At 36.1% G+C, this 26,148-nt stretch overlaps 3 protein-coding genes across 4 annotated transcripts; 1 reads left to right on the forward strand and 2 right to left on the reverse strand.

Moving 5' to 3' along the window:
• Positions 1-148: 148 nt before the first annotated feature.
• LOC112045980 (uncharacterized) lies at positions 149-2,069 on the reverse strand. Its single transcript, XM_024082404.2, has 2 exons — positions 1,137-2,069; positions 149-1,044 (listed from the first exon to the last, which is right to left on the reverse strand). The coding sequence occupies exons 1-2, from the start codon at positions 1,170-1,172 to the stop codon at positions 307-309; spliced, it is 774 nt and encodes a 257-aa protein (XP_023938172.2). The 5' UTR covers positions 1,173-2,069; the 3' UTR covers positions 149-306.
• A 133-nt stretch (positions 2,070-2,202) lies between these two features.
• LOC112045979 (protein PTCD3 homolog, mitochondrial) lies at positions 2,203-15,952 on the reverse strand. The gene is made up of 15 exons (XM_024082403.2): positions 15,787-15,952; positions 15,535-15,717; positions 14,972-15,200; positions 14,276-14,499; positions 12,843-12,939; positions 11,877-12,038; positions 10,857-11,031; positions 9,784-9,914; positions 8,917-9,035; positions 8,223-8,307; positions 7,286-7,427; positions 6,241-6,349; positions 5,627-5,825; positions 3,968-4,149; positions 2,203-2,342 (listed from the first exon to the last, which is right to left on the reverse strand). The coding sequence occupies exons 1-15, from the start codon at positions 15,810-15,812 to the stop codon at positions 2,255-2,257; spliced, it is 2,151 nt and encodes a 716-aa protein (XP_023938171.2). The 5' UTR covers positions 15,813-15,952; the 3' UTR covers positions 2,203-2,254.
• Positions 15,953-16,190: 238 nt separating this feature from the next.
• Positions 16,191-24,949, forward strand: LOC112046010 (uncharacterized). 2 transcript variants are annotated; one of them, XR_008250929.1, is made up of 2 exons: positions 16,191-16,288; positions 23,493-23,627. XR_008250929.1 is itself a non-coding variant. In XM_024082453.2 (2 exons), exons 1-2 carry the CDS (start codon positions 21,062-21,064, stop codon positions 24,060-24,062), a joined length of 603 nt encoding a protein of 200 aa, XP_023938221.2. In that variant the 5' UTR covers positions 20,839-21,061; the 3' UTR covers positions 24,063-24,949. The 2 variants fall into 2 exon arrangements, 1 of the variants encoding a protein (XP_023938221.2); XM_024082453.2 differs by lacking the exon at positions 16,191-16,288 and adding an exon at positions 20,839-21,094 and having other exon boundaries at positions 23,493-24,949.
• The last annotated feature ends 1,199 nt before the right edge of the window (positions 24,950-26,148 follow it).

Here is a 26,148-nt window from a genome sequence, read left to right on the forward strand (position 1 = left end):
TTTTCCAAATATCTGGTAAACATACATGTCGACAGAGTAAACATTTAATTTAAAATAACAAAGCAGTACGTGCACTGTATTTTTACTTATCATTTAGGTTAAAATAATAGGCTTAAAACTTGTTATTATTTAATTGTTAATTAAAATGCATTTAAATAAATTTTATTTCCTTTATATTTCAGTCTTATTTTTAAAATACTAGATAGAATTTCTAATTTCCTCCTTATTTTAATTCTACAATATTGCAAGGTCGCTTGGAATATATCGACAAAGCTTTGAAAGAAGTAAATTTTCTGGATTATATTGCTATAACATTTGGCGAGGTCTCCGAAACGCAGCACCTGTGTTCTGGATAAACTGATCTTGGTCATCTCTTTCCAGTGTTATACAAAAATGGTTTGAAAACACCGTACATCGTACGGTGGACTCTCCTCTGACGGGTCGCGAAGGGCAAAAGTATGTGGCTCGGGTAGGGCTACCGTCTTGCGTGACTGTGAATCTGTAGCTACCACAATCAATAGGTCTATGACCTTGAACATTCGAACTAGGATTATGGAAAGCTTCGCCACGGTTGCTATCCACTCTTCTATCAGCTTGACCGAAGTAGTGCACTTTTGTCTTCGTCGAATTGCCTAAAGGGCATTTGTACTTTTCGGGAGACGTGCACGTTCGGGTGTATCCATTAAAAATCGTGTTCCCAGAACATTTGAACTTGATGCCTTGAAAACGGTTCTTGTTTGGAATACACAGGATGTAACCTTTGCATTCCGGCACGCTTGTGTCTGCTATCCTTTCACTGCGGTAGCATCGAAGATCCCTGGTTATGGATGGATCGATATAGTTTATGGCGTTTTCACAAACGTCTGTAGACTCTTCATTGCACATAGTGTTTTCCGGGCAAATGAAAGCGGGACCCAGGATTTTGTCGCCTTCGCACAACCTCAGTCTCGAAACACCATCGCAAATAAAACCATAGGTACCACAATCAACGTTCCTGCTGGTAAATATAGCAAACACTGAGCTGATTTTAATCACTGTATTAATCTGCAAAGAATACAATTTGCTATAGAAATCTTTATTGCAACACTTAAACACTAAACCATATTTTGTATCAAATAGAAAACTAGATTACTTACAATTAACGTTAAAATAATAAATTCGATTCTAAACATTTTAAATTTTTAAATCCAAAACCAAGGCTTTTAGAAGACGATCGGAGGACAACTAACGGATAGAGACGCTTTCTTGAAAAGTCCGCATGTCACGACCAATTATCACTTTTAACACCTTTTGGTGAAATGGTTTCATGTCATTAGCGCACTGTGTCACCGTTTCTTTCAATTCGACCGAGAGTAAAGCATTTACATACGCATATTGTTCGAGGTAATGACATACAAATCTTTGAATTCTTTGCGAATGAATAATGTAACTGTAACTAGAATAAATATTTGTACTGTTAGAGTGAGTTTTCTTTACGCCAAAGGGGCTGCAAAGATGTTAAGATATAACTCAAATGATATCGTTGAGTGGAGATTTCCTGAGAAGAGTGCGTTGAGTGCATTTTGAGAGTTGCTTTCTCGCATTGATTTTTCGGATTTTTTTGTATGGAAAATAGTGTAATTTTGTTATTCGCGACTTCCGCAAAGTAACGGTTACTTTAATAAATTATCTATTCAATGCTATGAAAGTATTAGATAAGATATTAAAGACCACTCTATAATTCAGGTCAACTAATGCTAGGTAATAACACCTTTTTAGTACATATACCTGTTCTAAATTAGAAACTTGGTTAAGCATATATAAAGAGTTATATATTGCTTTGTAAAGTTTCGAATAAGAAAAAGTTAATAGATAGATATCGGAATGTCACCGTTTAATTTTAGGATCCTTTGACATTCCAAATAAGATGCAGATGGATGATGGGCTATCATGGATGGCTAATCAGCCAACCATCGTAGTCTCACATACACCGTAGACTATGCAGCGTCCGACCTTTCGTTGTGACGAAAGAGAGGGCTATTTTTTCTGCCGTTATTGGTCGATATATTTTTCGATGGTCATGGTGTGCGTCATATGCCACACGACGCGTAAATGCATATTCAAGCACCAAAAAGAAACTCAGATTTATAAAATTTGCTGTCATTCAAATTACCATATTTTTTTAAACAATAATAGGCGTTTAAATAATAATAATCAACAACATTTATAACTAAATGCAATTTATTAATACTAAGTAATATCACTAACGTATCGACTATTCATCGTCGGATGACGATTCACTGTCGCTCTCCGAACTTGCTGACGACGACTCCGATTCGTGCAAAGGCGCTCCAGTTTTGGCTCTGTTAGAAAACAAAGGAGTTTTTAAACTCTAAACATATTCAACGTTAGTATTAATATCAGTGGCGTAGCGTGCCTTGAAGGGGCCCTGTATCAAAGTTAAAGTAAGGGCCCCAAATGAAAAGTAAATATCTCACAAAAGAAACCAACCTTTTAACCTATGTGGGATTTTTCCAAATTTTTGGGTGCTTAACGCAAAAAAAAGAGATTGCTTTTTTTACTTTTGTCATTTCTGGAGTTAAACTCCAAAGGCAGTTTTTTTTCCCGAAAAGCAGCAGATTCAGTGTGATTCTGGATTAGATTTTACTAATTTATGCTTCAACATTTAAGGGGCCCCCTGTAGTTTGGGGGCCCCGGCTGATACGGCGGTAGCTACGCCCCTGGTTAATATACAGGAATATTATCAAAATAGGACATTTTTATGTTTTCATTCCTTAGTTAATATTCATAGATAGATACATACACAATTATACATAGATACATAGACAGACTTGAATGAAACAAACACAAACGTTACAGGGAGGTATAAAAATTGTATAAACCATGATTAAAGCTATTTGTGAAATTAACGTGCGCAGATTTTATCAAAAGTATAAATGTGTATATTCCTTAATATTATTTGTATATTAATATTATTTATACATTGTATTATTTATGTATATTGTTTGTAGATTTCAGCAATATTTCCCCAGGCGTTCGTTTATCATGGATCTTATCTAGACGTTTTATTCGCGAATATTACCAAATAAGTGCATGTTCCTCGTACATGATATAAAAAAAGTCAGAATTGAGATAAATCATAAACCACGCTACTGATAAAAACAATCTGACACCGACGATTAAGATCAATGCCAAAGTCGAGAATGCCTCGGATAAGGACCCGGGAAGTGTAGAAAGTTATTAACCTATCGATTGAGTTTGCATGTTACGGCCGACGCATAATAGGGTAGTTGACTCATATCAAATTTAATATAAACAATACTAATATCGTATAGATTATAGAATATGGAATAAAGGTCCGAAATATATCGATATTATTTAATAAAAGTTAAGGATTTCATAGAAAAATTTATTTAAAAGTTATGTATGTTAGCTGACGCAGCGCGGTTTCACCCGTGTGGTTTTCGTTCCCGTAAGAATAGGGGGATAAATAGCCTATAGCCTGCCTCGATAAATGGGCTATCTAACACTGAAAGAATTTTTCAAATCGGACCAGTAGTTCCTGAGATTAGCACGTTCAATCAAACAAACTCTTCAGCTTTTTATATTAGTATAGATATAGATATAGATTTCAATCGTCAGAAACGCTGTCGTCCATATTGTGACGTCACAATATTACTCGATGTACTAAAGGAATAAACGTCAAACTAATTAATAACTAATTTTGACAAACAAACGGTTTAGCCGTTTGGTTATAGTTTAGTGTTTACGTGACGTCATGATGATAAAAGATAGACCATCATGGCCGACAGAGTTTTGGCTCGTATTGTCAAAAAGTATTTAAAAATGTCATGTGTTCATGTCTCAAAAAATATAATATTTTTTTAAGCGCTTATGAATAATCTAAGACCCTTTAAAAAAGTGTCAACTAGCCTATTAAAATATTTCTATAACTTTTTATACTCACATGTGGTACGCCTGAGCTACTGCCAACGCTGAAGGGTGGAGAGAAGTGGCGAGGGATGCCTTCTGCTCTTGTAGTAACGTCTCCACCTCCTCGACAGGTCGGTTCAGCATCACGCCTAACGTTTGTACGCTGGCTGCAGTAGCTTCTTCGAACCCACATTCCGCTAAGTAGGTTACAGCGAGCTGTGAAGATTATGATTAATTGTATCATAGAAGTTGATTTAATTTATGAAGTAATTAACCTATTTCTGCCTGTTTTGCTTGCAGGGGTTGTTACAATTAGATTTAAAGGAAAAATAAACTGTCTTGAAATTGTATAGATACTAAAACCTTGTCAGCAATTGATTTTTGGTAATTTTACCTTTTGGTTTAGATTTCAATTTGCATTTTTGCCAAACATCATTATTTATTTATACTAACACTATTGGACAAAGAACATATAAATGACCTAAATATCTTGTGAGACGGGAAATTGCACTATTTTATAGTCTGTTAATTGAATATGAAGCCAAAAACCCTGAAAATGAGGGTATAAATAACTAATCATTTTACACCTAATATCAATTTCAATTAATTTGTTCCTCAAATAATGCCAATAAATTTGATTAGAGCAAGCTTAGAACATAACTTTAAATATACTTTAGGTACGAAATTACATGCGTTTTCTTGGTTCATTTTGAATTATTTGTTTGTTGATAAACATTTCACATCAAGTTTGGCTTATAATAGAGTTTAGTTGCTAAATATTTCCCTGGAGTCTATTAAGGTACTTAGGGTAGCCAACTCACGTTTCCCAAAAGTTGCAGCTTTCTATGCGACGTCTGCCAGGATCTGTGATCTGAGTGTCCAACTTGTCTTGCGTGTCTGAACATAGCTCCCATATGTTTAACAGAGATGTTCCTGATTGTCTAAAAGTTACTTACAGCAGCCAACTCAGGTTTCCCAACAGTTGCAGCTTTCTGTGTGATGTCTGCCAGGATCTATGTTCTGGGGGTCCAACTTGTCTTGCGTGTCTGAACATGGCTCTCCTGTCTGACAGAGAAGTTGCTGATTGCCTAAAAGTTACTTACAGCAGCCAACTCAGGTTTCCCAACAGTTGCAGCTTTCTGTGCGATGTCTGCCAGGATCTGTGGTCTGGGGGTCCAATTTGTCTTGTATGTCTGAACATAGCTCCCCTGTTTGACAGAGAAGTTGCTGATTGTCTAAAAGTTACTTACAGCAGCCAACTCAGGTTTCCCAACAGTTGCAGCTTTCTGTGCGATGTCTGCCAGGATCTGTGGTCTGGGGGTCCAATTTGTCTTGTATGTCTGAACATAGCTCCCCTGTTTGACAGAGAAGTTGCTGATTGTCTAAAAGTTACTTACAGCAGCCAACTCAGGTTTCCCAACAGTTGCAGCTTTCTGTGCGATGTCTGCCAGGATCTGTGGTCTGGGGGTCCAACTTGTCTTGTATGTCTGAACATAGCTCCCCTGTTTGACAGAGAAGTTGCTGATTGTCTAAAAGTTACTTACAGCAGCCAACTCAGGTTTCCCAAAAGTTGCAGCTTTCTGTGCGATGTCTGCCAGGATCTGTGATCTGAGTGTCCAACTTGTCTTGCGTGTTCGAACATAGCTCTCATATGTTTAACAGAGATGTTCCTGATAGTCTAAATGTTACTTACAGCAGCCAACTCAGGTTTCCCAACAGTTGCAGCTTTCTGTGCGAGATCTGCCAGTATCTGTGGTCTGGCGGGTACTCCGGCGGCTTGCTCGTCCCTTAGCCGCTGTACCGCGTTCTCCACCGTACTCCAGTTGGGGTCCAACTTGTCTTGCGTGTCCGAACATAGCTCCACTATGTTTGACAGAGCGCTTGCTGACAATCTGAAAGAAATTAATACTTCAATACCTAAAGAAAACTGAAGTTTATGTCTGTGATTTTAAGTACTCGCAACCGTGATTCCTCAAGTAATTTTAGTTACTTGCGCGATATTCCTGATCAAATAACCGTAATAGAAGTGTCTTTTGACATTAGTGAAGGTACGCGAACGCATAGCGAACTAAATTGGCGGTGTTTTGAATGCTTCAATTAAGTATCTAAACTAATATTTTAAAGAAGTTTGATTGTTTGTTTTTTACGAATATGCGCCGAATATCGCATAGGGAGAGTTGTTCTTATAAATTTTTAACAGTGTTTTTTATATACTAATATTATAAAGAGGTAAAGTTTCCAAAGAAACGGGGTTTGTATAAATAAAATAAACAAGTATAAATTAAACATAAAAAAATATTTTCTTACTTTTGAGTCGGCGAGCGGCGGTCTTCATTCTCTTCCCGTTCCTCCATGAGTTGTCCAAATTTCAGGATATCTGCGGCTGCTTGACGTATCTTAGCTTTCACTTCGTCATCTATAAAAAAGTTACAAGCTTTCATATTTTTTATACTTGTAATAGTCAAATTATGAATTAAAATTAATTTAAAAAAGCACCTATTTATTATCTTGGTAAAATAGTGATAGTTATTCGAAAGTTCAGTGGGTGAATTATTTGTATAGTCCGGCTATAGTATTGTAAAGTTACTTGACTGGTAGGCAGCACGAGCGCGGAAGAGAAGTATTTGTTAAATTAATAAATAAATAAATAAATATACTTAAACAATACACATCACTATCTAACCCCAAAGTAAGCATACAGAGCAGCTTGTGTTATGGGTACTAAGATAGTTGATATTATAATATTCATATACATTTATATACTACATTTAAATACTTATATAATGTATAAATACACACAGACACTGGAAAAAACCCATGTTCATCACACAAATATTTTCCAGTTGTGGGAATCGAACCCACGGCCGTGGATGCAGAAAGCAGGGTCACTACCCACTGCGCCACACGGCCGTCATATTTGTTAACAGTAAAAGATCTCATTAACCCTGCTACTAGCGGTTGCCAGCCCGTAATTCTGCTTGACTACCTGCCCTATGATAGTTAATTCTGGTTTACATCTGATAGTATCAGCGCTATACTTGATCAATATTGTATATTAGTTTATTCCCCGTTATATTTTTCTTTTTCTGGAGGGTGTGGGTTCGAATCCGGTCCGGGGCATGCACCTCCAACTTTTCAGTTGTGCATTTTAAGAAATTAAATATCACGTGTTTGAAACGGTGAAGGAAAACATCGTGAGGAATTTTCCTAATTCTCTGTGTGTGTTAAGTCTGCCAATCCACATTGGGCCAGCGTGGTGGACTATTGGTCTAACCCTTCTTATTCTGAAAGCAGACTCGAGCTCAGCAGTGAGCCGAATATGATTAATAACGAATACAAAACGAATATTTACCTTGATATGTGTAACAGTTGCACAAGGCGGAGAGCAGTTTCTCCACAAGTTTGGTTCTCTTCGCATGTCCAAACACCACCAGTTGAGACCACGCGTCTGCCAGTCTATCTCCTGCCCCTCCGACTTCTAGTGTCCTTATTATCTGTTATAAATAGTATAGTTCATCATCATCATCATTATCAGCCGATGGACGTTCACTGCTGGACATAGGCCTCTTGCATGGACTCCCAAACAAAACGGTCTCGAGCCGCCAGCATCCAGCGGTTCCATGCAACCCGCTTGATATCCTCAGTCTACCTAGTGGGGGGTCGACCAACATTGCGCTCTTTGCGAGTTTCTTTCTCTGAGTTTGAAAGGAATATAAGAGGTACCATCTCCGTACAGAAAAAAATCTTTTTAACAGTTGATGCTTTTTTTAAATGGTTTTAAATTCTTCACTATTGTTCTACTAGATCAGGGTTTCTCAAACTTTCGACTCCAAGAACCACTGTTAAATTTCCAAGTGACAACGAACCCCAAGCAAAAAATTGATTTGACTGTTGAAGAAAGGTTTTTAACACATAAAGTACTATAAGAAATGTTTTTATAATATCAATGTAATGGGTGTGCTTGTTTCTTGTCGCAAATGGATTCAATGTTAGGAGTAATTTTGGACAATCTTAAGCTTAATTTTGACTCGGTATCAGTTATCAAGCCACCATTACGCAAATCTTATCGCGAACCCCCTGCCGTCAAATGGCGAACCCCTAAGGGTTCACGTACCCCACTTTGAGAAACCCTGTACTAGATTGAACAAAAAAATTATTAAAAATTTTTCAGACGTGACATGAAAATTTCAATTTTTAAATTTTCTTTAAAATTGATAAACATTACATGTCGTAGCTTTAGTATATTAAACTAAAAATAAAGTTGTTAGTGATTTCACGAATATTCTCACCTCCTCCATTACAGAAGGTTCTGGAACATAAATGTTGGGCACTAGAGTGTCAAGCAATTGTGTTGTCTTCTCGAATGGCGCATATCTAAAATCAGAAAATGAATATTAGCTACTATAGAGAAACATGAAATTAGAGTTTTGGTGAAATATTGTACATTGTAGCTCGTGCTACAATGTATAGTTTGAGGTTTTATATTGAGTAGATTACGAAATGCAAATAGGAAAGATATAGGTGTGATTGTAATGATGTTAATATCAGAAATAAAAATAAAATTATTGCACACCACCAAACAACCAATTGTTTAGTAATTAATCTAGTTACTAAAAAAATAGTAAATATTTTAAAGGTAACAAAGTGTTTATCAAACGCAAGCTTATAGGAAAATCTTACTATAGTGTTAATGATGGTACAAATGATAAAAGAGCTTGGTGTTAACTGCACCATACGATTGTGTACTTAGTTCTAGATACATTTGTAAAAGGGTTATTAAAAAAAAATAAAATCTTGGCTGACTTCTGTGGGGTCTTCTTAGATGCGGCGAGTTTAGAATCCTAGTAACTTTAATTTTATTTAAATTTTCGACTTTACTTAAATCATGACATAACTTGGCGTTTCAAAAGTACTTGTAAACCAAGCCTAATTGAAATAAATGAATTTTGTTTTTTTTTTAATTTTTTCTAATTATATACTCACTTGCAAGTAACGGTGACAAGGTGCCGGTAGTAAATGCTTTCCTTATACGCGTCTCCTACCAACTTATAGTTGTCGCCCTTCATCAGTAGAGCGTGCACACGTTCTGCTAGATTTACATCCTAAAAGACATTTAATTCATAAAAAAACCTAAATAAGGAATAGAAGGTGCTACTTTGAGAGAACTTACAACAATTAATACTTTAATTCCACAAAAATAAATGAATCCAATTAGCAATGTTACCCAATCCCGATAAAAACCCTTCGACATATATTTCATTGTAAAAAATGAGCTTCAAATCAAATTTGTATATGAAGTAAGCTCAACTGAGCTTACCTATACTAATATTATAAAGCTGAAGGGTTTGTTTGTTTGTTTGATTGAACGCGCTAATCTAAGGAAGTACGGCCTGATTTGAAAAATTGTTTTAGTGTTTGATAGCCCATTTATCGAGGAAGGCTATAGGCTATGTATTATCCCCATATTCCTACGGGAACGGGAACCACGCGGGTGAAACCGCGTGGCGTCAGCTAGTTTGAAATATACGGAACGATACTTTGTACTCAGACCAATTACATATGGACTCATATCGCACCCAAATTCACCAACAAAATGGTCTGTCATGTTTTTAAAGAGGATGAGGTAAATTCACACATCGAAAATATTTAACATCAATAAATTTATTGTGTTACAGCAATAAAATATCGAATCTATAGAAACAGTTTTTATATAGAGAAATAACGTCAAGCGAGGCAGGTCCCTATAAAATTTGTCTGAGACTTTCAAGTATATGAATTATCATGACGTTTTAAAAGTGTGTGTAACTTTACAGGTACTTTTAAACATTGCCTGTTTGTAATGGAAGGTACCTGTAAATGGTCACTGCAAACTCCCATGGCAGTGATGAAGAAGTTCGTGTCAGTCGCTTGGGTGGCTTCTATTGACTCCCTATTCTCAAGGTCTGCTATAATGTTGGTGAGGATGTCGATACGTGGACCCTCTGAAAAGGAAACCATACTATTATAACCACAAAACAGACAAAGCTAAAAGCTAACGCTTTTAGCAATAGAAGTAGCAAGAGGGAGTGGCCCGCGTACACCCTGGTGTGCGGATCAACGCAAGCGTGTCCGCGGATGTACTAGCAGTCTTGTTTTGTTCTGTGACAAAAGGAATAAATAATATTCAACTCTAAAGTAAGGGTGACATATTTCATTTTTCACTAAATATTAAACAGCCATTTAGGCCACGCCCCTGGGTACGCTGGTTTCAATACAAAGAATTGACACTTTATAAATCTAGTTACCTCTTATATCTGTGATTATAACAATAGCTGCATTGACACGAATTAAAATTATTTTGACGGCTTCCGTGGCGCAGTGGTATGAGCGGTAGATTTACAAAAACAAAGGTCCTTGTTGAATTTTTTTTAATTAAGTCTGGCTGGTTGAAGGTTTCGGTCGAGGCTAGTTACCCTACCGGCAAAAACGTACCGCCAAGCGATTTAGCGTTCCGGAACGTGTATTCTCCTAACAAGTATACGTGTGTATTCTCCTAACAAGTTAGCCCTCTTCCATCTTAGACTGCATCATCACTTACCATTAGTGAGATTGAAGTCAAGGGCTAACTTGTAAATAAAAAAAAAATCGGTTTACTGACGATAGTTGAACGTGACAACGTCATAAGAAAATACTGATGGAATGGTTGCATTTTTCAAAAGAAAATGTTAGTTTTTCTAAAATACTTAATTTTAATAATCTTCATAGACCAGAATATACTTTATTTCTTGAAAAAACAAATTTGGCAACCCTAGAGCGAGGGAACGACGCATGACGTCATCGTTTTTCGAGTGTGCAGCCTCCATCGAATTATAAGACGTTGTCACGTCAAAAAATATCACGTGGCCAAGTGTGGAAACGGTCTAGAAAGAGGAAGAAGAACTTACGTTCTTTGCAAAACAAGCACAGCAGATAGTAATAAGCGGAGAGGCTGGGCGCGATGCCCAACTGCCTGCACTCGGCCACCACCTGCAAGGCCACTGTCTGCAGCGCCTTGCCACTGCCCCACGAGGATATGGACCTCAGACACGCGGACAGGGTCTCGGAGTTTGGTGATAATCCCTTGAAAATATAAAGAGATATTAATCATTAAACAAATAAAAATAAAGTTAAACATAAACTACATAAACAGGGTTCCAAAAAGGACGAAAAACAAGAAAATATTTTAGAAATAGAGAAATGCATAGGTACAAAAATGGTCATGGTAGAGCCGGCATCACGCATGTGATAACTGTCTCTATCTTTCATTGCGATAGGACAAAAGAGTAAGGGATATTTCCAGTTCGACCGCTATTGGTCGAATAGGCCTTTTATTTAATTTTTCTCATTTATGCAATATCCAGATATTGATTTTGAATACAATTCAATTACAAAATTATTTTACTAATAGTTATCAATGGCTAATTGCGTGCAGTGGCATACAATACTTTTTCTACGAACATGATAAAAGAATTAATCAAAGAATAATAAAAACTTTGTAAATCTATACTAATATAATAAAGCTGAAGAGCTTTTTTGTTTGTTTGATTGAACGCGCTAATCTCAGGAACTACTGGTCCGATTTAAATAATTCTTTCTGTGTTAGTTATATATTATCCCCATATTCCTACGGGAACGGGAACCACGCGGATAAAACCGCGCGGCGTCAGCTAGTAATACATAATTGGCGTTGGGCATGGCGTTCTGGATTTTGTATCGGCGTAGCCTCCTAGATTTTATCTCTTATAAGGAAATTTAATTTTTGTAGCCAATGCCATGGAAATATTTAACAATTAAAAAAAAAAATATATTGTTAACCTGTGTGCAAGCAAGTTAAGCAAACAACCTGTAGGAATGAATAGCTTTGTGGTATGGTTTGAGGTTTTATATTAAGTATGAAATGGGAGTAGAAAAACAATATTATTTACCTGTTCATTCATTTCATTCAATATACTTTTTAGTGCCTCAACTCGTAGAGTGACTCCTTCTTTAAGGAATCCCACACAACCCAATAGAGAGTTATAAACAGTGGTAGACAACGGTATGCCTTGTTCTCTTGCTTCTTGGGCCAAAACATGGGCTCTTTCTGCCTGTAAAATAGCATAAAATGATTCGTTTTAAAGCAATAGTATACAGACTAAGCAATCAACTAATCAACTAATTATAAAGGCGAAAGTTTGTGTGTGTGTAAGTAAGTTTGTTCCTCCACGGCTACTGAAGCGATTTGGCTGAAATTTGGAATGGAAATAGATTTAATCTGGATTAACACAGGCTACTTTACATTCCGAATAATCCATGGTTCCCGCGGGATGTGCGAAAAACTAAATTCCATGCGGACGAAGTAGGGGATGTCTGTGTATGTCTGTCAAAAATGGGTGTTAAGCCATTTAAAAGATCAAGATAAATTGAGAGGAGTTATAATAATGGATCACTGTCTAATAAACAAACACCTTTCATTTGATCAAGTCTTCAGTGCCGAGCCTGCATAGATGAAAATTAGACACTTATACATGTAATGTTTATAAGCAGCAGTGTATAGGAAGGAAGGAAGAATCTTCGTTCCTCAGCAACACTTCACGAGGTTAGCAACCTAACAACAATACAAATAGTCATCTGACGTATCAAAAGTGCTTGTAAACTAAGCATACTTGAAATAAATGAATGTTGAATTTGGATTTTTTTTTAAATTTTTAACCTCGTTAAGTAAAACCAAGCTTCTTGAGCGAGTTCAGCTGGATGGAGTAACTCAGCAAGGACCTACACAACATAACCAACAACATGACGAAGAGGTTATGCCTCTGGATCTAAGATCAAAACACAGCAATGCTGCTTAGTGTCAAAATAAGTAATAATTAAATTACTTGTATAGTTAGTAGGTTTTAGCTTAAACTCACTTGATAATATTTAGCCATTCCCTGTATTATGGCGGAGTACGCTTCAGACGTCTTAGGTTCCATGGCTGTGAAAATTTTATCAGCAAGCCCACCTAATCTATCAAAAATATAAATAAAAACTTAGAAAGTATAGAAGTACTGGGAACACACTAAACTTTTAAATAATAAATAAAAATAAAATTTAGTTATATTTTGGATATTTTTAATTTGCAATCATTTCGATTCATAACTGACAATTACACTTCGCCTAGGGCCCGCTTATCGCGCGTACGAATAAGTAAAAAGAAAATAAATTATCCACATGCAAAATATTAAAAACTAGCGGACGCCCGCGACTTCGTCCGCGTAAATTTCGATGTCAACCTACCCCTACCCTACCACTTCCCTATCCTACCCGTACCTCTACTCTACCACTACCCTACCACTACCATACCTCTACCCCTACCCTACCACTACCCAAAATCCTGCCCTAAACCTACCCTACCCCTACACTACCCCTACGCTTCCCTACCCGTACCCTACCCTACCCTGTAACTTCTGTATCTTACTCCTACCCTTAGCAAAATCGGGAGACTTCTATGCTAATAGTATAAAGAGGTAAAGTTCGTGTGGTTGTAGGAGGTAATCTCTGGATCTACTGGATACACTATCCTTGTGATTATTAAATAATTTATTTTAATAAGGATTAAAGTTTAGTTGTATAAATAATGACGTAAAGCTAAGTATATAAAATTAATAATTTTTATAACACAAAAGGTACTATATCTGCTAATATATAGAAGATAGATATATGGTGTCGCGGACTTTTTTGTAGAACTTTTAAAGATACATAAAATCTCCATACATTAATTTCAATTTTACACAAAAGTTAAAGCAGCGCATGCGAATAAGTCTGTTTAAGAGGATTTTCAGTCCGACCTGTATGACAAAAACTGTGATAACTCAGCTAATATATATGATACCAAAATAAAATGCCTATAGCACTCCCCAATAATGTAGCATTCTACTGGTAAAAGAATTTTTAAAATCGGACCAGTAGTTCCGAAGATTACCCCATTTAAAAAATGTGACAAACTTACAAACTTTACCTCTTTATAATAATAGTATAGAGTATAGATTAGCAATTAAAAATATCCTAAGTGGCTCAACTATTTTTTAATTTAAATATTAAATTTTATATAATAAAAAAATTCAGATTACCTTGATATCTATTGCAAACAATTAAAATTCCTACTACACTCTGGACATAGTCACTGGGTGGATGGCGGAGTGATATGGAACTGGTACGTACCCTAGGCGTAATAGTGAGTTTTCAACTTAAAGTTACATTACAGAAATTGACGAGGGTTTTATAGAGAGTAGTTGAAATTCCTGGATTTTTTATAAATAAATGTATTTAAAATTAATATCTAACTTTCAAAATCAAAACTTACTTCCATGTTGTAGATTGTCTTTCCCTTGTGGCAGCGGAGAACCATCTTTCCTCCAACCACTCCAAAGAGACTGGTTCCTTCTCATTGTAAAAGCACAACAATTGCAGCAGAGACAACTTCAACTCATCATTCAAATTGTCTACCCCACCAAGAAGCTCAAATACTTTAATAGCATCTTCTAGAAGTGCATTTTGTATTGTATACCTCAAGTCTTCTTCTGTCACCTAAAATCAATTTAATTTTATTTTTGTGAGTTGGAAAACTAAAACCTAAAGTTAAACTACTGAAAATATAATACCTTAAATTGCCATTTTTTTTTCTTTTGACGGTTTCATACTTTAAAAGTAAAAACTGAACCAATAATGATGATATAAGATCACTTTATCTATCTCTCTGTCAATAAACATCTTCTATTTCCAGAATGGATTGAGGTATGTAGTTGAAATTTAAGCAAATTTAAGCCTTTAATTCAGCAATAAACACATATTTCAACACTCTCAATGGAATCAAAACTCATATACTTCCCAAGTGTGAAGTGCTAGTTGCACTAACACTTCTTCTTCTTCTTTCCTGGGCCTTTTGCGCACTTGGTCACCAACTAGCACTTGTATGGTTGTATGAAACTAATATATGCATAAAGAATGTGACAAACAGTGTTGGAGTTATCAGAAAACATAATATTGATATTTTCGTTACCTTACTTTCATCATTATAAATAGGTTTAGGAGCAAATGCTTCTATCTGAGGATCAGCATTAAAGTATGGCGTCTTCATCTTCATGGGTGGATCCCATTCCCTCATAGTAAACAATTCTGCATGCTCATCTCTAATCCATGCAGCAGCTTTCCTTCCGGCCTCCGCTGATAGAGCATAAGATCTCTTGCGATAATTTGACTGAGGTATTAAATATGGATCATCATGATATCTGGAATTGTCAAACACACAATTATTTTTCTACTACTTCTACTACTCCAACTTAGACCTCATCATTGCTTTCCACCAGGCATGATTGTAGTCAAGTGCAAATCTATTTTGAATAAATACAAAAATAAATCTGACATGATGTTAAGTAATAGTATAGTATTTATAGATGTAAGCGGGCATACTTTTTGGGAGAGATACAAGTTTTATACAATCTATACCTCCGACGGTTTCTACGTGGTATCGTACCGGAACCCTAAATCACTTGGCGGTAACTACGTCCTTTGTGTTTGGTAGGTAACTAGCCAATGAGATTTGTTGACGTACTTAAAACTTACTTATAATGTGCTGCAGAAGGGTCAGTGCCAACGGTAGCGGCTAAAGCCTGCAAAATATCGGTGGGACTTCTGGCGATTCGCGGAGGTGGTGAAATTCCATCACTTGATCTAGCAGCCTGCGGAAGCTTCTGGCCTTCTATAGTTGACATGTATCGGCAAACACAAGCCAGGCGGGCCCATTGTCTGTTATCAAAATGCTCAGTTTTAACAAATAAAAGTTATTTTTTTAGTTCAAGTGCCAACTTTACTTACCTCGATAAAACGATATTGGAATACATTTCAATTAACACTAATATCCTTTATAAATAATACTTATTTTGTTGAGTTTATGTTAGAATTTCTAAAAAATAAAATTATATTTTAGTTAAACCATAACATAACCTTACTTTTCATTCCTACAAAATGTTACTGTCAACTGTCAAGTGTAAGTGTAACGTCACTGTCAGCGTCACAGTGTAATAATGATGTAATATGTCAGTGTCAACGTAATGATGCAGTGACAATCATTACTCTTTATTATGCGTATCTAAGACGAATTATATAGGGACCTGCCTCGGTAGACGTTATCCCTCTGCCACAGATCAAAAATCAACGATCTAAAGAGTATTTTTAAACTGTTTAGAGAGAATCGTTGTTGTAACCATTTTCATCGTGCAATCAGCGTTCTAAAAATGTCGGGTTGTGTTCTTCAATGGCATAAAAAACGGTCAAATCTTCTAGTTTAGGCACTAAAAGATGAAGTTACAGTATATTTGTAAGTATTTCTACCCTAATAAATAAATCTGCAATAAAAACATTATCTAAAAAGAATCGATTTTTCAGCCGGAACAGCAAAATGTCGATAAGTACTCGAATATAAATAAAATTATTTTAATTAATTACAATTTGGACTTATTTCTTTTAAATTATTTTAACTTTGAAGCAAATTACCAAAATATGAAAACACACTTTAAGTTAATCAGTCGTTTATTTTAAAAGTTTCAAAGCAATAAAGTTAATCAATACGGTCACACTAAGTTTGCTTAAATTATCAGCACTGTTCTTGAGAGAAAAGTTTCCCGAGATGTTAGGAAACTGATCATGATCAATAGACACATAGAGCGTTTTCGGCGCCTCTGTATTGAAATTACAATTATATAAAGTCTCATTCACACAACCAGCTTCAATGGGGCTAAAAACTTCATTGGAATGACAAGAAATAACTCTTGCTGTTACGATGTTCCTTAGATCTTTCACGCAGGCTATGTAAGATGTGCAATTTTCACTAGTTAAGTCTACAAAATTCCCTTCTTCAGTGCAGTTGTAGCCAGTCAAACATTGATAGTTGGTAATGTTAGTACACTGGTTATCTATGTGGCTGTATGTTGAGTTTTCTGGGCAAAGAAGGTCGAAGTTCACATAGCCACTAGCGCCAATCAAACACATAGTGTAACCTCGACAGTCAGGATTCATATTGTTCGGGAAACGTCCTCGAGTTTGACACACATTTTCTATACTCGTCGCTTCATAAAAACTCTGCAATTTAAAAAAAAAATATTTTAGTGACGCTGAGAAAAAGAAGGTAAGTAGTGTGTATATTAATAATAAAATATTTAAGAAATTTAATATCACGTGTCTGGGACTATTGGCCTAACCCCTCTCATTCTGAGAGGAGACTCGAGCTCAGCAGTGAGCCGAATATGGGTTGATAATGATGAAGCATAATAATAAGTTTAGAACCTCAATAGCTCAACGGTAAGAGCGGTCGGACTCATTACCGAGGGGTGGTGGTACGATACCAGCAGTGAGCCGAATATGGGTTGATAACGTTGATAACGAACGAGTGTATAAAATAAAAAAAATTATTTTATTTCACATTTTATTATAATTTTATATACATAGTAGAATAGAAATAAATTATTTTGGAGAGCTGTAGAGTCACGTAGACGTATTCGAGTAGCTACTCAAACAATTCTATTCAGCGCACGTCTTCTTCGATTTCTCAAAACTGTCCTCCAATATTCCATGGAAGATTTGTTAAAAAGCACTACAATTGTATGTAAAACGAGTCTGTAATCAAAGGCTCCTAACGAGAAATATAATAATATTTCTATCGGAAACGGGCTAACTTCGGCTAAGGCTTCGACGAGTAAGGACATCATGACGAGATCGCAGGCAATCGCGATTCCTACCACAGCTAACGTTCTTGTTTTTCCTGTGCGAGCTATGCTTGTCCTGCAGCATGATAACACGACGCAGATGACATTTAAAAACACAACGAGGTTTAATGACATCAAAATGTAAGAACTCAGTAAAATTGGTGCCATCTTCTCACGATCGTTGTCCATTTTATAGATCCTGGGAATTATAAAGTCTCCAACTCCTTCCACAATTAAAAAGGTGGTGTAACTGAATAATGCAGCTTTTCTTTTCTCACAAGATATCTTCCCTGTGAACAACAGAACTAGCCGCATGTATGCCAGTAAAGTTGCACTTAGAGACCAACAAAGAGATGCAATGAAGAACATTGAAACCAAATTAATTGAAAATAAATTGGCTGTTTCCGTAAAATGCATTAAGCACAGATGAATTGTTCCAATCACAATTTGGTGTATACTAATAAAGTTGTGAAGCGATCGCCATTTTTTATTTAAACACCACACTATGATTAATGTTATAGAACATACAATTGATAAGCAAGTTCCAATTACTGCGGTTATTATCTCAAAATTCTCAAACATTTTATTCATTTATGAACTAGCTAATATAAAAGTTAAACATTACAATGCTGTTTACTGGTGGTAAATACAGTTTATTTGTTATATTGTAAGTAGGTACACATTATAACAAGCGTGGATCGCGTATCAGAGCTATTAATTAATTTAATTAAGGTTTTAACCGTGATTGTGTCCATGCCTCTAAAAGAGTATTTATTGTGTCACTAGCGGAAGCCCGCGACTTCGACCGCGTGAAACCCTACTACTACCATATCCTACTCCCACTCTACAGCTACCCTAACATACAGGGGATGAGTAGATACTCAACCCTTTCCCTACCAAACCACTACCATATCCCTACACCACATCGCACCGGAACGATATATCGCTTGGCGTTACGTCTTTGCCGGTAGGGTGGTAACTAGCCACGGCCGAAGCCTCCCACCAGCCAGACCTGGACCAATTAAGAAAATCTCAATTGGCCCAGCCGGGGATCGAATCGAGGACATCCGTCTTGTAAATCCACTGCGCCACGGAGACCGTAAAAATTACCGTCATTAGTATAGTATATTGTAGCAGCTAAAATATACTATACTAATGACGGTAATACTACAATGTAGCTGACCAACCAAAACTATAACAACCAATATACTAATTCGTCATTGGTGAATACATGATACAACTACGGAACCATACACTGCGCGTGGTACAACACCCACTTAACGACCTTTTAGAGTAAGAAATTTAATTTATTTAATTAAATAAAATACTTGAACTAATAAATAAAGTCCTAAATCAAGTTGAAAGTCACTACCACGAAGATCTGGCAACAGGCTTTCAATATATTAAAATAGTATTCGGCTAGACTAAATAATATGATACAAAAAGTGTGTTATAGTACTTACTAAAATTAACACAAATATAGAAATTATATTTTTAAACATTTTAATGAAATATTATCCTTTATTCGGTCATGTAATGTTGTGTTCATAAAATTTATATTCTTTATTTACTACCGACTTTCTTAATAACTTAATGATTCTCATATCACTCGCGAGATATAAGCGGAAACTGAGAAATACTATCTCGATGATAGAGTTGTTAAGAATTTTAGAGATGTACTTATGTCGCACTTAAATTGTCGATATAAATATAACATCAAATCAAATCATATCAAAATTCGTTTATTTTAAGTAGACTTAATTTATAAACACTTTTGAAACGTCAAGTTTGATTATTTGTTAAGACTCTAACACCGGTTCGAAAGGCAGGTTCTGCTGAGAAGTCTGCAATAAAACTCAATAGTTGCTGTTTTAAAAATTATCATTCGTTATAATGGTTTTGGTTTGTTCTAATATTTGACCTCTGGCAGTTAGTTAAAATATCGAAATGTCGTAATCCGATATCGAAGAGTCTTCGACTCTCTAAGACATTAGTGATTAATACCGGGACTTGCAGATCAAACGCTCATGCAGGCATGGGCGTTCAACATTACTTACACACGACGACCTAAGGCTGCTTCTTCTTCTTAGGAAAAAAAATTAACAAACATTTTTACTTAGGCCGACCCAGATGTCAAATACCCTCAGATACGTCATATTATATACACTTAAAAACACTTAAATTATTTAAGCTTAAAATACTCAACTTGGAGAATTTCAAGATATGTTAAGAATAACAGGATTTATATACTTACTCAACTCGGCAGCGAGACTTATTTTAAATCGATGTCCAAGTTCGAAAACCGAAAGTTGCTGTTTTGTATAGGTACAACACTAATCAGGGAGAGATAAAAGACGCTAATGTTTGAACAGAACTTGCTGTTAAAATGGTACATATCCTATAAAATATGTGTAAGTACGAGTACGTAGATACCTATAGGCTGATGCATTGTTAGTATAGCTTATATTTCAATAAAATGGTTTATAGTAGCTGGTATTATCAAACCAAGTTCATAAGATACAGAAAAACATTGTGATATTGGAAGACATTATTTAAATAAGGCGGCAGTTTTATTAAGGTTTAATGTAATTGTATAACATTCTTGTTACCAAACTCTTTAGAAAGGGCTGGACCGAGTTTTATGATTTGTGTATGAAAATCGGTCGACATCCATTTTTTGATCCCCAAATGTTATGGGTGGTCCATTTCTAAATTTTTTAATGCTTAAAAATAATTTGTAAGGCAAAACAATCTAGCAAGTACTCGTAAATATAAAAAAAATATACACAATTATTTTAATACGATTTTCGAATTACATGATTCTTGTGACTCTTGAGATTGTGTTAAGGATCTTTTTTGGCTTTTTTGTGTTTCGGGATATTTTTAGATTCGATTTTCGGATTCGATTATCTACGATTTCGTGTGGATAAGTCAGTTTATCAAAGTCCGTTACAAACTACAAAATAATTAATAATAATTTACATCTCCCATCAGGTGAACGGCCTCTGTAGCTAAGTGGCACGTCTATTCTCTTTCTACAATCGCAAACGCTTCGAAAACTAGCTTAATGTATGGAATTGACAGATTTTGATCACGTGACCTGTCGATAGCAAATGTCATTCCCATACATTTTTCTAGTTCTCGAAGCGTTTGCGATCGTAGAAACAGAATCGACATGCCACTTGGTTACAGGGGCTGTTTCTGGTCTTTCAGATTATGCTTTAGGAAGAATAAACAAACGATAAGAAAATTTCCAGCCGACTCATAAAATGATGTAGGTAGTATCTTGTGTGGAGATTCGTCGAGTTGATAATTTAGACGTAGAGTTAATCCTCACAGATTATGATATAAAATGGCGTAAATTTCCTTTTATTATTGAGATTGTCAGGATGGAGGGAAAGTGGAGTATCGTCGTATTTTTGGTAAGTACAAAAACCTTTCGATCTAAATTAATTTAGGCACCATTATCCTGTGAAAATAGAAATGATTTAAAGTGAGGATGAATGAAATATTTATATGTTTAAAAATGTGGGACGGAGAGCCCGTAAAAACCAGACCTTCGTTATTAAACGCTGAAAGTTTGTCAGCTCATGCTCCTACCATAAGCACAGAAAACATACTTCCATAAGTAGGTACAGTAGCCAATTATGGAGTTTGGAGGTAGCAGGTGTCGAGGATCCGGAACCGTCTAAGTATAAAGTATAATTTATTTATATTTTTATCGGTATAGTATGAGAAATGATATATTCATTTGCTAGACACTTGACTTCATGGCAACCCTTCGTTAGGGACCCTTGAAGTTTCAAATCAAATAGTGTTTTTCAAAGGTTGCCTACAAATTGAAAAAAATACAACCTATGCGTTGTAATAAATGATAGATTACGTACTAAAAAAAATATACTTAATGCGCCATATTTTCTGGGGCCCCATACAATGATTTCGCAACCGGCCTCATATGTTATAATTACATCACTACTCATGAGGAAACAATAATGGCTGCAGTAACAATACATTTCTATTCTTTTAATTTTTTTATAATTTTGTCACCAGAACTGAATAAGTAGATACCTAGTTAAGCACAATTTGACCCATGCCATGAGGCAAATTAAATAAAGGTCTGTGAAGATTCAAACGGTTTAAAGATTCATCATCATCATTATCAACCCATATTCGGCTCACTGTTGAGCACGAGTCTCCTCTCAGAATGAGTTAGGTTAGGCCTTAGGCCACCACGCTGGCCAAACGCGGATTGGCAGACTTTACACGTAAATAATTAAGAAAATTCTCAGGTATGCAGGTTTCCTCACGATGTTTTTCCTTCACCGTTTGACACACATGATGTTTAACTTCTTAAAATGAACACAAATGAAAAGTTGGAGGTGCATGCACCGGACCGGATTCGAACCTACACCCTCCGAATCACGTCACGTATCACGTCTTCAAACGGTATTCAATTTCACTAAAAGGGTACTACAAGTAATTTAAATATACCATGACACTGCGCTCTAATTTTTTTTGCTTTTATGTTTCCTTATAACTTGATCGCGTGTTTGAGACTTCCTCAAAGTTTCGCTCGCCATAATTTACGTAAAACCTTCTTGTATGACATAATATTTATCCAGTTTTATTAGAAATTTATATTTATTTTAAAGTCAGCTCGGATTGCCAGCGTTTAGGAAACTCCGTGACATCTTTGCGTTTTAAATTCCTCAGCGCCTGAAAACGAAAGTCTTCCAAAGTCTTCTTTCTGTCTTCTTTCTGAAGAGTTCTTCGAACAGTTTGTGTTGCCAGTGATGACCTATAGTTCCGAGACATGTTCATTATCTATGACTATGGCCTCACAAGAAGGCTCAGAGTCACACAGCGGGCGATGGAACGAGCTATGTTTGGAGTATCTCTGCGTAATCGAATTAGAAATGAGGAGATCCGCAGAAGAACCAAAGTCACCGACATAGCTCAACGAGTTACGAAGATGAAGTGGCAATAGGCGGGGCAATACCTAGTTCGAAGATTCGATGGACGTTGGGGTCCCAAGGTGCTCCAATGGCGACCACGCACTACAAAGCGCAGTGTTGGTAAACCCCCCACCAGGTGGACTGACGACATCAAGCGAGTCGCAGGGATTCGCTGGCTCAGTATCGTGATGCTTAGAAGTCCCTATAAAATGTCCTGCAGTGGACGTTTATTGGTTATGATGATGGTTGGTGATAGTCTTTCTAGATAAATGGACTGTCCAACACACAAATGAATTTTTGTTAATAATCGAACCAGTATTTCTTGAAATTAGCGCGTTCAAGCAAACAAACGAAGTCTTCTTTCTTTACTAAAGAATGCTAAATGTTATAGAATATTACTAAAGGTACAGCAAATGTCCCTACATCCTACTAATATTATAAACACGAAAGTTTGTATGGATGTTTGGATGTATGTTTGGATGTTTGTTACTCTTTAACGCCGCTACTACTGAAGCGATTTGGAATTGAAATGGATTTTACTCTGGATTAACACATAGGCTACTTTTTATGCCGAAAAAATCCATTTCCGATTTGCGAAAACTGATGATGATATGAATGTTTGTTACTCTTTCACGCCTCAACTACTGAACCGAATTAGCTGAAATTATTGGTAAAGAAAAATTGGTATTAAGATATATTATAGCCTAGATTAACACATAGACTACTTTTTATCCCGGAAAAATCTATGGTTCCCGAGGGATTTGTGAAAAACTAAATTCCACGCGGACAAAGTCGCGGGCGTCCGCTAGTATAAAAATACATGATAAAGAATAACATAATATTTAACTTCTGTATTGCTTTTCAGGTACTATGCTTCACGTGGCAAGTAAAAGGCGCCGTTACCTGTGCAGCAAACGGTCGCTATCCGGATCCAGTTGACACAACCTGCAAGAACTATACCCTCTGCGTCGCTCTCACCAACGGCAGTTTCATCGGCTACAACTACGTGTGCCCCACTACGTCACTGTTTAACCCAGCCTTGGCACAATGTACCACCAACTACATCTGCAACGTTACCAGTTCAGTATGCACTACTGAAGGCTTCTTTGAAGATCCCAGTTCAACAACTTGTTCGACGTTTATATCGTGCGTCAACGTTAGTGGAACATTCGTTCAGACAACATATACTTGCCCATCTGATACATTTTACAATCCAGTCACAACGTTGTGTGAAGCGGATTATGTTTGTACAGCCACTTGCACCGCTCCCGGTAGATTCGCTAATACAACGGATACAACTTGCAAGAGTTATTTCTTGTGCGTCACCGCAAATAATGGGACGATTGCCCAGTATCCGTACACTTGTCCGTCAGTTTCTGTGTTCAGTCCGACAACAAGACTTTGCACTACTTCATATACTTGTCCAACTTCTTAGAACATCACTTCTAATACCTTTTACAATCCAGCCAGCATTTATTATGTCAAATAAACCATGTTTGCACAATCCCTTGCAGGGCTCCCGGTAGTTTCGCTAATACAACGGATACAACTTGCAAGAGTTATTTCTTGTGTGCCACTGCAACTAATGGGACGATTGCCCAGTATCCGTACACTTGTCTGTCAGTTTCTATGTTCAGTCCGAGAACAAGATATTGCATTACTTCATACACTTCTCTGACTTCTTAGAACGTCACTTAATAATAATCCAGTCACCGTTGAAGTAAGTTATAGTTGATTATTCACGTGCAGCGTGTCCGGTAAATACGCTAATTTAGGGGATAGAATTTGTAAAGACTGTTTGTTGTGCGTTACTAAATAATTGCAAATAATAATAATAGGACAATTTTATTGCCTAGTGTTCCTGCACGGAACTGGTTCGAGGGTTGGTTAATTTACAAATATTATATGTCTGTGATGCGAGAGCTCCTAGCTCTTAAATACGTATGGCAAGGATCCATAGAACATTTTGTACAACTGTTTACTATCAAGTTAATTTATCGTGAGTAGCTTCATCTCGATGAGACGATCAACTTTTTTATTTACGCAATATTCTTGATTCTGGTAGCTAACTGAGTTACCAGGAAATGAAAGTGAGCGTCGGAACGAGAACCTCGCAATTTGTGGGACATTGTGGCTGTTAAGTTGTATAACTATTAATTAATCTACAGTAAAAAAAAACATCTGGTTAGTAACAACTTTTGATAAACTACCCTCCTCCTACTTTGTATCAATAACGAGGTTAGACGTTAGACTCTTTTATTGATGTGTGATTTTAATGTGTGAAAATTTTGCGAACATGCTGTGTTGCGCTTTGCCGGTGTGAGTCGGCCCTTTTGTTATTGTTGATTTTTGTTATGGATTATGATTTCTGCATTATGTTAGTAAAAATAAAAAAAAAAAACACTTGTGTTCTTTTTTATATCTCTCGCGTAATAGGTCCCAAATATAGAAACGTCGTCAACATTCTGCAATCATTCTATAATAGGTAGAAATACCTCTATATTTATCTACCTACTCATACTTTTAACGCCAAAATTAAGAAGTAACTAAGGCAGAGACCACAAATAAAGGAATTCCGCTACCGGATCAATAAGTAAGTATTGTTATTAACCTAAGGAATATACAATTCACTATATTTAGATACACACGTTAACATAGGTAGGCTTTACACGTACCTGCCTATATCATTGGTACATTAACGTTATCAAGACTCTAAGTAAACTGAACAATGATAACATATGCAAATAAAACCTTGAAGAAGAGTGAAATAAGAACATGTACACTGAACCTCGTAATGATTTTAATTTTCAATCCATTATTATAAATACAAACCGATCAATGTTGATTGAATCAACTTATGTGTCAAAGACTAAGCGTAGCATTCCATTCTAATATTTTTATAGTATCTATAGTTGCTTGTTTATAAAACTTTGCTTTCTCTACAAATGTGAGGGATATTTCTTGCCCCTTCCTTGTTTTTTCTCATAGGTCTTATGATAATTTGCTTTTGTTTATTCCCCTGTTTACCTTAATTGACGACACAAACCTGGGCTTTAAACTATGTCTTGAACTGCGTTCAATATTTTGAAGATTTTTTATTTGTCTATTTACAGCTTCAGCTTTTTCTTCTTTTATTAAATGTAATGCTAATTTCCTTGCAACTTTCAAATTATCTTCTAAATGCAAAGGTTTTGATGGTGTAGTTAATTTGAAGTCTTTGTGAGGCAAGGATTTGTGTGTGGTTATGGAGGGATTCATTGTTTTTGTAGTGCATAATGTTGAATAATATTTACGGAAATAATTTTCTCGTGCTTTTTTAATAACTGATCCGGGTATAGTAGCCTTTATAATCTTTTTCTCTCCAACGTGCACTAAACCTGCGGTAAGGTAATCATTATCACTATCGATTGATACCTTTCGATTATGTATAGTTGATACCATACTATTTTTATATGTGTTTGATTTGTAAAAATCGGGTAAACTGGTCACAAGGAACGCGGTGTCATTCAAACGGTTCACTT

This window comes from Bicyclus anynana, chromosome 6 (assembly GCF_947172395.1).
Source record: "Bicyclus anynana chromosome 6, ilBicAnyn1.1, whole genome shotgun sequence".
Lineage (NCBI taxonomy): Eukaryota > Metazoa > Arthropoda > Insecta > Lepidoptera > Nymphalidae > Bicyclus > Bicyclus anynana.

Coding starts and splice junctions, on each gene's coding strand:
- LOC112045979 (XM_024082403.2), bottom strand. CDS start 15,812: ATGTATTCCAATATCGTTTTATCGAG. Junction 6,350..7,285: donor CAACTGTTACACATATCAAG/GTAAATATTCGT, acceptor ACTTTTTTATAG/ATGACGAAGTGAAAGCTAAG. Junction 2,343..3,967: donor GTAGCTCAGGCGTACCACAT/GTGAGTATAAAA, acceptor GTTTTCTAACAG/AGCCAAAACTGGAGCGCCTT.
- LOC112045980 (XM_024082404.2), bottom strand. CDS start 1,172: ATGTTTAGAATCGAATTTATTATTTTAACGTTAATT. Junction 1,045..1,136: donor TTATTATTTTAACGTTAATT/GTAAGTAATCTA, acceptor TATTCTTTGCAG/ATTAATACAGTGATTAAAAT.
- LOC112046010 (XM_024082453.2), top strand. CDS start 21,062: ATGGAGGGAAAGTGGAGTATCGTCGTATTTTTG. Junction 21,095..23,492: donor GGAGTATCGTCGTATTTTTG/GTAAGTACAAAA, acceptor ATTGCTTTTCAG/GTACTATGCTTCACGTGGCA.